This window comes from Ammospiza caudacuta, chromosome 2 (genome assembly GCF_027887145.1).
Source record: "Ammospiza caudacuta isolate bAmmCau1 chromosome 2, bAmmCau1.pri, whole genome shotgun sequence".
Lineage (NCBI taxonomy): Eukaryota > Metazoa > Chordata > Aves > Passeriformes > Passerellidae > Ammospiza > Ammospiza caudacuta.
The window spans coordinates 51,714,015-51,727,778 of NC_080594.1; the positions used below are offsets into that span (position 1 = coordinate 51,714,015).

At 42.7% G+C, this 13,764-nt stretch overlaps 1 protein-coding gene across 1 annotated transcript in view; it reads right to left on the reverse strand.

Moving 5' to 3' along the window:
- Positions 1-13,764, reverse strand: part of FLT1 (fms related receptor tyrosine kinase 1) — a 107,556-nt gene that overhangs the window by 50,799 nt on the left and 42,993 nt on the right. The window contains exon 11 of the mRNA XM_058824828.1: positions 5,544-5,658. Coding sequence (XP_058680811.1) covers positions 5,544-5,658 — 115 coding nt within the window. The remainder of the gene's footprint in view (positions 1-5,543; positions 5,659-13,764) is intronic.

Genomic DNA, 13,764 nt, shown 5'->3' on the forward strand with positions numbered 1-13,764 from the left:
TCAGACAGAACAGGCAAATCCCTCCTGGGACGGTGGCATGGTCAATATCTTTAGCATCATCTCTCCACAAACTCCATTTACCACCAAAGTTTTGGCCTTTTATGCCTTTTTTTTCACTCCCATCATCTCTGCTGAAGCACCATGTTACAGGCTCATCTCAAAGCCAGGGGCTTGGGCAGTAAGTCTCATACTGCTGCTGCTTTGCTGGGCAAATAAAAAAGGCATAAGGCAGAAATCCTGAGAGATGGAAGAGGAATTCTCAGATTTGTTTGTGGTGGAAACTGATGAGGAAAAGACAGTGGAGGCAAAGAGAATCCAAAGCAGCTGACAAGATCATTGCTGTTGGAGCCACAGTGGGCTGGTCTTTCCCCTGGAGAATCTGCTTGAATTTCTCTCTTCTCAAAGTAGCTGAGATAGAGGATTCCCAGTGCTCCAGCTGATGGCAGAGAAGGAAAATAAGTTTTCAGAAAATGTTTGGCAACCTGGCTCTTATGTGACTCCCAGAAGTCCTCTTAAGATGCTGACATGAACTTGCTCTGTTCAGAGATTGCTGCCCTGACTTCTTGAAACAGTCCATGTATTTAAAAAACCCTTTCAACATAGAGCAGGCTAGTGCAAGTCTGTCAGTTATCGCCGATTCCCTTCTACGTGTGCTTTTAAGAAGAACTATTGATTAAAAAAAGGAAGGAAATAAATGAAAATATGCTCTCTTTATGCCCTTGGCACTATCTTTGTCTAAAGGAATATAATTTAGGAAGATCCATTTCTAAACATTGGGAGGGCACTGCTGGATTGGTCTGCTTGTGCCAAAGACATACAATCTGCGTGCCTCACATGTTGGCAAGGAGCATCAGTGCAAAACATCTGGTCAACATGTTTCACCTTCAGGACCAGCATGGGAGAAACACCAAAATACCCTCAACAGGAGGACATGAGTGGATGGGACAGCACCCACTTTTCCCCTGGGGTCAGGCAGAAAAATCTCTACGAGTTGCTGCTGTATATCAAGCAGAGCTGTGTTTTCTCTCTGCATCCCGTGCTGTCCTGCAGCTCAGCAGCAGCAAGCCTCAAGTTCTGCTGGTTTTAATCTCATCAAGGGCTTGGCTTTACTGGTACCTCCCAAAGATTCACTTGAAAGTGTTGACAGCAATTCTAGTAGCACTCGGGAAGGCTCCAGGAGAAGTTACAATGTGCTGAAGAGAGGAAAGTGGGGCTCCCACTGCTATCTTTAGCCTGGGTTCTGAGGAAGATCATACCGTCCTTATGTTCATCTGTCTGCCAGTCTGTCCATCTGTCTGCCAGTATCCTCTCCACCCCCACATGCTCAGTAATTTCTGAATCTATTGTCCAGTTTCATCCAAGACTTACTGACAACTCAAAGCTCATGAGATCTCACACATTTAATGAAAACCAGCTGTTTGCTGGAGGAGAAAGATCAAAATGCTGCTGTGGTGAGCTAAACAGCTTTCTCTTCCTCTTTGGGTTCCAGATGGCCAATCTGCACAGATGTACTGGCCAGACAGCTGGCATGTGTCAGGACTAAGAACAGACACAGCACATGCTTCTCCCTCTCATCAGTAAGATGGGAACTCAGAAGAGAGGTAGATGTTTAGGGCTTGGCATAGAAGATGCAGGAGAGATGGAACCCTTTTATTTTGTGTGACTACACTTATCAGTCCTGTCCAGGAAAGATTGGCTCTTCTGACTATTTAGCACTCCACTTTGAAGAGTTACACTTTTTAATACTACCACCAGTCAGGCTGACCCATCTTTGCAAGCCAAACCGGTGAGTCTAAATTTTGCCTTCCAGAATCATGATACAGGGCCATTACCTTCCTTTTTCCATGAAGTCAAGTGGCTTTGTCATACACAAGTGTTGGATCCACTAAAAACCTGTGTCAGCTAGGTATTCATGAAGTGGAAAACAAAGTCATATATATATATATATATACACATACACATATACATATATATAGTTTTACACACATACACACACACACACACACACACACACACACACACACACATATATGCATGGTAAGCTCCAATTCCATGCATTACTACCCTTTACACACCATACCTGGAGGCATACCCTGTGACACAGACCCAGCTTTTGTGGTACCTGCTATTGGTCCATGGTACTCCCAACATACGCTGGCAGCAGAGGCATGAGGCAGTCAGGAACATTCTGTTCCACTTCAGGTTCTCAGTAGGTTAGTTCCCAAAAAACAAAGGGTTTTGTCTCACTCTCTCCAACTTTTCCTTGTACTCAACTGCCCTCATGTCTACTGTCTCCTTCCCTTGGATTTATAATCCTTTCTTCTTGGCCCACACTTTTTGCTTTCCCTCATCTCAACTTGCCTTCTTAGTGGTCTTCTGCACATGCTGCACACCCAGGACCCTTGCTGACTTCTACAGAACACTGGCCATGCAAAGAATAGTAATCAGTGTTAGTCCTCAGTCAGACCCAGCAGTCAGCTTTAAGGGGGGCACTGAGAAGTGGTGGGTGCTAGTCAGCTGAGTGACAGCAGAGTGTCTGTGAGCTGTTTACACCACAGGCCTAAGAATAGCGCAGCTTTGTAGGAAGTCACTGAAATGTCCAACAAAACGAGAATCAAAACATTGGGTGGGGGAATCAAATCACTTAAAGAGCTGTCTTATGATTAAGTATTATGGCTTATGTTACGAAGTACTTCCATTGTACCACTCGAGTTTCTCAATGTCTGCTTGGAGAGGCTTTAGCGGAAATGTTACTAAAACACACTGTTGTCACAGTTTCTCTGTCACCAAAGAATCATGTAGTGCAGGCTTCCTGCACTACTTTAACTGCACAGGCACAGGGTTTGAGGTTTTGCTAACTTTAAAATATACTTGTGGCTACCTTGATAACCACAGACAAACAAACAATCTACCACAGCAAAGAGCCAAACTAGAAGCACTTAGATGTTGCACATACAGGAAACATGTGGAACTGGCACAATGTCCTTAGGAAGGTAAAAACAGCTACCTTCATTGCTAAAGAAACCTGTTGATCATTCCTTGTTCATCTCTTCCCTTGCTTATAATAATCTCATCCTGTGACCACACGCATTTCTCCTTTCATGCTAACCCAAACGTGAAACTTTCTGAGTTTCTTCATTCATTTCCTACCTCTTTGTCTCCTGCATCTTTGTTGTTTCCATTGAGCTCTGAGATTGTTTTTACCACTCTTGCTGTGTTGGGATGTGGAAGTGGGGTAGACGCTGTTTATTTAGCAGGGCACCGCCGCTGTGGAAGTGCCTCAGAGAGTTGTTCACAGAGCTTGCAGGAGCAGAACTGCTCACAGTAGCAGTCCGTCAGAGGCAGACACTTGTGATGGAAGTGCTGCATTCAGTGAGCTCAGTGCTATTAGCACTCTGACAATATCCCTGCAGATGGGCAAGGGCTCTGGCTGAGCTGGCTCTTTGAGTTTGCTCAGGGGCGCCGAGGGTGAGGCTTGGGCTGCGAAGAGTGAAAAGCCATAGACTCCCATGGATTTAAAAGAATAATGCTGGATGCTCTAGAGTAGCTGCATGTGCACTGATCGTGCAGCTCTCAGCTTGGCCAGGAGCCTGGGCTTAGAGAGCATTTTTTTTACTTACAAAAGCAGTCCAGCTGTGCTTGGAAAGCTATGGAAGAGCAGCAGAAATAGAGAAACTTTAGAAAAGCTGTGAAAAAGCTGAGTACAGAGATTGTTTCACTAACCTCCCCCTCCCCATAGGGATCAGGAGGAGTAAAGCAAAGCAAGGTAGACCTTTTTTAGTTGAACTACAGAGCAAAAAGACAAAGAATACAAGGGAGGATCAATAAATTTCACTGCAAATCCTTCCGTGCAAGGACCATTCCTTGGTTCATTTCTGGGCACATTTTTAAAAAGGGCTGCTTGCCAAAGACTTGCAGTTCTACCGCAAGGACCCATTATTAGCATCTTCCTCCAGGGAGGAATTTATTTGCTGTTGACTGGAAGTTGCTTTGATATTTTAGCCACTCCTCTTCTGCTGTCTCCAAAATGCATGGTACGCAAGGAGAATGAGATCTGGTCATTAGACAGCTCCTTCTGCACCCTGTGAAGAGGCAGGACTGCACCCATAGCACGGCTATATGACTGCTGGAAAAGAATTGATTCTTATCATCTTGTTCATCATTCCCCCTGTGGAATAGACTGTGTCTTCCTGTGCCTGAAATTGTTTCCCTTTCCTCCTTCAAATCCCTCCTTACGCTTCATTTTTCATGTGCTTTCCTATGATAGAGTACCCTAGGAAACTGCTCCCATCTTTGCCTTGATCTTTAGGCACGTAGAGCTAAATAGAGCAAATGCCTCCCTGGGATCCAGCCTGTTCCTACGCGCTGGAATGCTGCCATGGACACCTGTGATACTTTCTAAATAATAAAACAGCCGGACAAAATGCAGTCCCAGATCTGATTCTTGGCTGCACGTAAAACCCTATTTATGCTGCGGTGTGTGAAAGGGCCTTGACATGAGAATAACTACAGTTCATACCCATTTTCATATGCAGGAAACTGAAGGCAGCCATCATGGAAAAGAGACCTTTAACCCCAGTGCCCTTAGAATTACAAAAGACATTTTGGTGTCATTAAAAATTGAAGGCCTAGAGTAAGATGGGCTTTAAAATTTATAATCTCTTTAGCTATTACAGCCACAAACAAAACTAGCCTGTGAAAACAGACTCTGTGACAGTGTTATGACACCTGAGCTGCTCTGTAGCACAGGCTACCCAACCTCCTTACCAAATCAGTCTCATGTCTATCCCAGGGAAGTGCAGTTGATCTAGGGTACCCCTAATTTGAGGCTTTAACTGATGGACAAGCCCCCTTAGCCCTTGGCAAGTTAATCTCATGGGCTTTCTTTTCCACATTAGACACCAATGGACTACAGGCCCACACACCCTTCAGAGTCGCCTGCATGTCCCCATGACCCATAAAAGGATGCTTGGCTTGGACTAACACCTAAGTTCAGATGGCTAACACTGCTGGGATAAATCCCATCTTGCTGTCTCTGACTGAGACTTCTCTTAAACTTTGCTTCCATAATATGGATTCTTTTGGCTCTTTAGAATTTATTCCAAAAAAGACATGACCATCTAATCAACTAGGACCACATCTGTGAATAAACTGACTAATGAGTGTAAATAGTTTAATTCTCATGGGAATAAAAACCACGAAATTGTGCAATGGCACAAAATGGGGCAAAGATGGCCTGGAACCCTGCCCCGTGCTTCTGAGGTACCCCAAGATAGTTCAGACCACGAATAAGAGAGCAGATATAGAGAATCCCACTGATACATTCTCTTGGCATGTCACTTACCTTTACATGGCAGCCACCAGAAAAAAAATACTCTCAGCAGATAAATACCAAGTATGAAACTTATCTGCATGTATGCAGGTCCTCAAATCCAAACAATATAAAAATGCTGGCTTCTTCTCTGTTACCTTGACAGTATCTTACAGTGCCTTTTCCACACATGCTGTCACACAGAAAGGTTATCTGCTCCTAGGAATCATACCTTATTTTTGCCCTCTATTACAGCCGTTCTCTCAGTGATGCTCTGGATCCTGTTTCCTACATGGCTGCCAGCTTTCAGGATGAAAGATCCTTCCGTATAAAAGCAAAATCCGTGCCTGAAGACAAGAAAAATTGAAATGTTATTGATTTGGTTGTAGAAATTTGATAGAAATTCAACACATAAGACAAAACAATTGTTTTGAAAACAGTGATCAGTCAGGAAAACTGCCGGTGCTGTGACAACCAGGAAAGTATAATTGCTTTTCATTAAATCTTGAGGTTTGGAGCCTGATAATTGGATTCAGTTCCACATCCGCTCCTTGAATGTTAGCTCTCTGGAGTAAATGTTCACATTTAAGCCACTGCAAACTGTGAGGCCAGAATTTACAGTCAGAGCCTAAACATAGAGCTGTACAAGACCAACATCCCATTTCCAATGCTCCTGTTTTCAGACATGGCCAAAACACGAGTTCATACTATTTTTAGCCTTTAACTCAAGACAAATTATATTGGTTTCACGATGCATTCCATAATGCATTGGATGCTCTTTTGCTCTGTGCAGGTTGTTTCTGCTTTAACAAAACATTATGCCAGTTTTAATTTCTCAATATTTATTTAGTTCAGTTTACAAAACAGCAAGATATTAATAATGAGGCTCAATGATTACAAGACACATAGTAAAAACAAGCATAATCCTGCGAACGAACAAAATGAAGTTAAACAGAATTATACTCAAATGAAAAAGGGATTTAAATGATAATTTAACTGGAGGAAAATCAAATACATCTTAATGAATGAAAGTCCCAGAGATAAAATGTTTTTGCCTTATGCAACAAATTGGCTTGTAATCAGAACATTCAGGTGTGGTCATGGTAGAGATAATTTGTTTCTTAGAGTCTGATTTGGTACACACGGATAAACACATTGGAATGCTTCTTAAGGGCTGCCTGATCCTGTTCTTCTTTGAGAATATCTAGCTCAGTTTTTCATCCAGAATTTAGTTTTTGCTCATTCAATTCCAGCATCATTGGCAAAGATTAACCCTTCAGCTTGAAGAAGTTCTTTCAAATACACTGTGTTTCTTGGATTTGAAAGATAATGGCTGTCCTATCTGTAATCAAATACTTCTGACTTGTATAACAGTTGTTTAGAGAAATGAACTTGAAAGCCCAGTGACTGAAAAACAGAATATGATGCAATCCTGACCAAAGAATGAGGTTCATTTCCCTTCATTTAAACTGTGCAGCTTGCTTTGCACAGTAAACTTGGTGTTGCTTAGAGTACCAATGGTACACCAGCTTTACATGCCTGTTTTTAATTGTGCAGCTCTGCGTCAAACTGGCCAATGACTTAGCAGATAGTACAGCTCAAAGAAATAATGACATGGAAACTAACTTGGGCTGCCCAAATGTGCACTGAAAGGATCAGTGTGTTGTAAAGACAAAAAAAAAAAAGCCAGAAAAAAGCAATGGCAATTCATGCATGGAGAGAGGACAGGGAGCAAGAGCCTGGCAGGAAAGCCCTATCTACACAACCACCTCTATCAGACTCTGGTTTAAAAGCCAACTTCTAATACATTGTTTTTGAGGCCAGGGTAAATGAAAGACAGGTGCGTTAATAAGGGCACCTGTTGCACTCAGATGGGGAAAATAGGTTAAAATTATTCAGAAAGGTAGAAGCCATTTACTTCGCACATTTAAAGTTTTAAGAAGTCTTATTCTGTAACAAGAATAAAACACAGAAGGCATGATAATTTGTCTAAGCTGGTAACATTTTCGTACCATAGAAGATATCAAAACTCAATTTGTGATGCCAGACACACAAACAGGCAGTATCAAAAGCACATTTGTGAATGGATGCAATCTGTACAGGAAAACAGAAACACCAAAATCCCACTTCATGCATATTAAAATGTGCCTCCTAATTTATTTTTTTCCTATCCCCACAGAATGCATTTATGTTTATTTTTACAGTGCTGAAATTTTGTACTCTTTACCATAGAAGTCCTTACACATATTTTGGTAAAGGACACAAGGAAGGCATAATGCATATTCATAAGCTGCTTGTGCATCTCTGAAAAGCATCTCCAATTTCCTTTCTTACAGCTCTGGAGCCTCCAGACTCAGTTGCTATTATTATACTCTTCCTCACAATTCCTTAAAAAGACTGTATATATTATTTTGCCATGTCTTAGGGATGAGGACAGTGCTATGCCTTTGTTGATGCTTAGCACAATGAGATGCTGATTACTCATTAATACCAGAATGCAAACCACCATCATAACTACAATAACATCACAATAACAAGAAAAACACATGTAAAGTACTAGATTAGCCCTGGAGGCACATATGTGAACTCTACCGACATCACATTCCATTCTATATCCGAACTGGCGATTACCGCGTTAATGCAATTAGAGTAGAAAATTGAATACTCTTTATAGCTGTTGTCCATGGTTTTAATAAAAAAAGAGTCACAATCAAGCTGGGAATGCTGCATCCAAGAGCACACAGCTGGGGGTGTGAGTACTGTTGTACACACAACTTCGGCTCCACCGACTGCTTGATCAGTAAACGTTTATGGATCAGTTACAGCACGGCTGCCAGAGAGAGTCCAGGACAAGACTCAGACTCATCCCTTTGGATGCAGAACCAGATGCTTCCTCTGATCAGCTGCCAAATCCCTTAACTTTAACCTCAAATACACTAAAATAGCTCAGGGACATCACACGAGCTGTGTCCATTATCCTGAGCTGGCTACTCAGGTTAATACTCTGTCGTCTCACCTCTTTCTGCTGCCAGGGGTGCCATGTGAAAGATGCTGCCTAAGCCAACAGCATCAGGTAGAGATGGGGAAGGGAAAAATGAGGCAAAAGTCCCGTCTCTTAACTTGACCTCAGCCTCTAACAACAGGCATTTTGTAACAGAAAGAGAAAAGGTTCCGCTGAACTTAAATGTAATCATCAAACCAAATGTTTGTGTTAAGCACAGATGCTTGGAAAGAAAGAGAGAAGAATGAAAACACAAAAAACCATGCTGGCTGGAACCAAAATCGGCAATCATTTTCCTGTTGACTCGATTGATGTTTCATAGATTGTGTCCTCACATAACATCAGCTGCATATTTTTCTGATTTCAAGGAAATTACCAATTTCTTCAAACTACCCACTCAGTAAAATAACAAGGGCATTGCATTTTTAGCAGGAACTGTCTGTGTTTGCAGGGAAATCCTACTGCGTTTTAGGTATTTCAATCTTACTCCAGATATTGCCAGAGTACATAAATTCTTGAAATGTTTTGCTGTGGGATGAGCCTCGGTGCTTTGCATCTTCAGGAAATCTTACAGCAGGGTTACTGCTGGGTTAGTGAACGAGCACACAGCGTGCACAGGGATTGATAAACAAGCTGATATGTGCCAGGACATTTCTATGCATTTCTTTCACCTGTGTCTCTGCAGACCCTTTCTTGTTTCTCCTTTGTGGGTGCAACTCTGCATGTGTAGAGATCCCACAGAAGAAATACTAACAGAGATGTGTACAAACCTACATTTATAGAAGTTACACAACCTCAAAGTGAGGTAATCAGACTCTGCTGCCCTGGTGGAGGGCTGGTAGAAGCAGAGCACTTGGGTTAATCACTCCCCAAGTAGTTTTTCCCATATGCCTGCATGCGTGCTGGCATGCACATTTGCAGGTGTGCACCCGCACAGGCACGCATCGGCCTTTGTGTCAAGAGCCTGAGAAAAAGGCTATCCTTTTGTAAAAACAGGAGCCAGTAATTCTCTGTAAGGTTTCCAGAGAAGACCAGCACAGGGAAAAAGAGGGGTGAGAGTGGCTCTGCCTGTGGCAGGGTGAGTTCTGCTGTCAGACCTGCTCATCACCCAGAGCTGTGGGAATTTACAAGGATTTGGAGAGGCTGGGGGTGGGTTATGCAACCAGAAGTAAGTCCAGCTTTAGAAAGGGTCTGTGATGTGTGGAGTTGGCACCCGTGGGGGCCCTGGAGAAATGGCTGGGGGGAGGGGAGCCAGCCTGCTACTCGAGAATACATCAAGCCCTTGAGGAAGCAGAGTGTGCCATGTTTGAAGATGCAAAGATAATCACAGTGCTGGGAACCGTCTTGTGCAGCGGAGGAAGCCAAACAACAAGAGGAAAGCAGCATATGCTCGTGATTTCGCACAGGAAGCTAGCAGCACCTCCTGCCAAAGCGAGATAAGAAAACTCCCATGGCCTATTCTGGACAGGGCTGTGGTGATCAGCCTTCGCTCCACACTGTCCTCGCTCCGCTCCGCGGCCCGTTCCCTCTCCTAATGAGTTTCAGAGCCCTCACTTCTATCAGCATGCAGCATGCCAAGCACAATAGCATGATGTATTTATAACTATCAACAGGGAAAAGTTTCCAGGGTAAGAGTGTACTTCATGTTATCTTGAGGTATTTCACTGAAATCACACTACAAACCAGCTCCAAGCTGAAGTCCTGCCGAAACTTGAAACTACTGGTCTCAGAAGAAAAGCTGCTCAGTGATTTATAGCAGAGCATGGGAGCTGAGGTAAACAATTTGTCCAGTTACTCATAGGATGGTTTGACCTCACGTATGACAGTCAGTTCTGATTGAAAGCCCCAGATCTAGCCCATCCAGACACATCTTCCCCATGCCAAAGATAGTACTGCAGTTTTCAGTTCACGCAGTGCAATAACAAATACCAGTGAAAGAGCCGAATTGACATATTAGTTGGAAAAATACTCATCCTCTGTCTCCTTGTCTTCCCAGCTTCTCCCTCCCAAGCCCTCCTGTGTGATTCCAGAGGCCATTGCAATCATTACCTCGTGTAACTTGAATTTCATTCAAATCTCTAAGCAAGTATTCCTCTTGGCAAAGCCCCTGGCAGCCTCACTCACACTCTCATTCACTGGGGTAGATTTGTTGGGAGGGAGAGGAAACCATCCTGTCACCAGCAGTGCCCATTTTTTAGAGCGATTATTGGCAGCCACCATACTTTTCTCAGCAGCTATCCTTTTTATAGGGCAGCAATTCCTAGCAGCATGAGGGCAATGTTAATACAAATTCAAGTTGGGCTGACTCATGTCTTTTAAGAGGCAAAGGCAATGACACTAACATTAAGACAGGAACTCTGGAAATTCCTGGAATTGTAAAGAATACATAGGAATTGTTTTTTATTTGCAAGTTGCCAAAAAAAAAATCTGAATGGCATGGGCCATGCCTGCTCTGCACCTCAGTGTCCAGTGCGGTGTGATTGATAGCACAGGGCTGGTGTAGCCACGTGTCCTTGGGAATACTGAGTCAATCTGGGGCAGGAAACAGAGAGGAAAAATAGTAGCAGGGAGCATGTAGAGTTTGTAAAACGTGCTTTATGGGGGTGGGGAAGGAGAACATGTGCTGGCCCCATGCCAGCTTTGTCTATGCATGTGATTCTATGATTCTAAAAAGCTATGGTCCAGGTGCTCCTGCTCTAGGTCAAAACCAATCAGTCAGAGGTCAAAATATTGGCAAAACTGCAGCTGGGAGCTCATCCCAAGCACCTTCCCTAATATGTGCATTGGTGGAGCTAGGAGGAAAACTACAGGTGGTAGGAACAGGATATATTTTACATTGTTTATTGTTTATTTATTTATTCATTTATATCAGGTCCCCGATGTTCCAAAACCTCATTCTCCTGGGGGTTATCTTTGAAAAGAGTAGGGTAGATGGCATTTAGAGTTTTCTTGGGTACTTTCATGGCTCTATCAAAAAAGGAAGCATTTGATAGCTGCACATTGCCTTTCTTGCTATTACTGATATGCAACCAGATAACTGGATGGTGTTTCCTTTTCATACTCATCCTTTCCAAACATTATGACTTGCCCTTAACCATTCCAGTTTGGTGCCTGGAAAGCTGATTGATCTGAGCTATCTCAAAAGAAGCAGCAAGGCCAACAGCAATGTTACCTACCCCAACTTTCAGTATTTCATCATCCCACACTCAGATTTCCACAGGAATAAAACCACTTCTATAACTGCACACCTGAGCACCCTGCACCACCAGTTACTTGCAACAAAAAATGCAGATGATTGAGACTGAGGGTCATCAAAAAAAACCGTTTTGCTTCCAACTTCTTTGCCATCACTTGGATGCTCTGGCCGCTAGGGAACATAACAGCATTTTTCAGGTGTCCACACATACTGAGGTTATCTGAAATTTTGTCAGATAACCTTATCAGAAGATTATATTTTGCTTTTTGATCTTTAATTTTCTGCTTCACACTGCTTAGCATTCTTCATGGACGCAGAATACCATCATATTTCAGCCAAACCTACCTTCCTTCCTTGTTTCTCTTCCCTCCTTTACTAAACTGTGCTCACTCTCATCTCCTATGAAGCTACTGTGATTCAGCCTCCACTTTCTCTGTGCAAAAGCAAAAATCATGTCCTGCACAAAGAAACAGGATGTTGACTGGAACTGTAGCATTATACCGTGAGATTTCCATAAGAACCCAGCATTTCTTTCAGGGCAAAAAAGTGCTTGATTTTGAGAGTCTTAAGTACTGCAAGGAAGAGGATCTTGCAATTTGGTTGAACAGTCAGAATCCTAAAGAGAAAGTCCACAAAACATACATACAATGTCCACTCTTGCTCTCAGTTTCTTTTTATTTCCAATTTATGTTCCCTATAAATAAAGTCCAAGATATTGTTCAGATCCTTCTAGTGTAAATTATTTTCCTTGCACAACTCAGTTCTAATAGCTCACTCAACTTCTAGACAAAACCTTATGTCTATAATATTCCAAGATCCATGTATCCACAACTCCTTACTTCTCAGAAAGCCAAAATTCCCCCTTTTTCCTTTTCTGTCCTATCTGGATCCTCTTGGTTCTAGAAAGGAGTAATTCTTCAGTAGCCTATTTACACAGTCCTCCATACTGCCCATCCTGCTGACAAGCTGGAAGCACAACTCTCACCCTTTCCATTTTCCAGTGATTAGCAAAGGAGACAGACAAGCTGTTGACCCACTGAGGCTGTGTTTTTTCAAGATGATTTGTTTTCAACTTCTCTTCAAGTAGGGATCTGGGGGCAATTCTCCGCTGACTGGAGTGGGGGACTGAAGTCCAGGCAGAAAACAAGGAAAGGATGAGAAAGAATGGAGGGAAACATTTTTAAGGAGAGAGGGGAGTTGATTAGAGGGAAAACAGGAAGAGAAAATACTGACAGGCATGGATGTGAGACCAAGGATCCATCTACCCCATATCCTGTCCCAACAATGACCATATGCAGATGGTTGGGGATGAGTAAGAGTGGGACTAACTTCAGATATTTCCTTCTAATACTCCCCCAGTCACCAATTATTATCAGCTCAGGAACTTCCCGCAATATAGACTGTTTCTACACTTCTCTTCCAAAACGTAGAAAGTTTTCAAATCCCCAAAATCTTCTGGCAAGGAGATTCACAGCTATGCTATCCACTACATGAGGAGCTAAATCCTTTTCCAGTTCCAAATTCTGCTCCTCCTGTCTTCATCTAATGGCCTCTACCTCTTGAATTGGAAAAGATATACACAACTGATCCTCAGACATGTATCTTTCACAAGTCTGTAAGTCTCTATCCTGTAGCTCCCAAGTCACTTCTTTTTCAGTCTGCAGGAGTCTTGATCTCCCTCCTCACTCATCCTTCACACATTCCTCTCATTCTCTGAAATTCCTTTGATCCTTTTTGATGCTATTCCTGGTGTACCTCCCAGTTTGGCTGCATCCTTTGAAATGAAAGGATCAGAAATGCTCATAGCATAAAAGACATGGATAATTTATGGATTTGTGGAGTTATCATGGTGTTCTGTACTGTGGTCTTTGTTTCTTTCCTGGTATTTCCTAACACTTTATTTTCTTTTTGAGCTGCTCATGGTGATGTTCACTGTCACAAACCCATCTATCACAGCACCAAGATTCCTCTTTGTGGTAGTAATGATCAGCCAACAGCTTTTTAACATGTATTTTACATACGAAAGCAAGATTTTTTTTCCCTATGTATATCATGCACATTTATCTTCAGTGAATTTCACCTGCCACTTTTTCACTCAGACAGATACCCGGATTCATAGAGTTCTGCATTTCATTGCAATCAGCCCCTCATCCTTACAAATCTGAACAACTTGTCATCATCAGCAAACACTGTCACCTCCTTGCCACCTTTTCCAGGTTATTTCTGAACGTGTTGACAAGTACAGATCCCAGCACC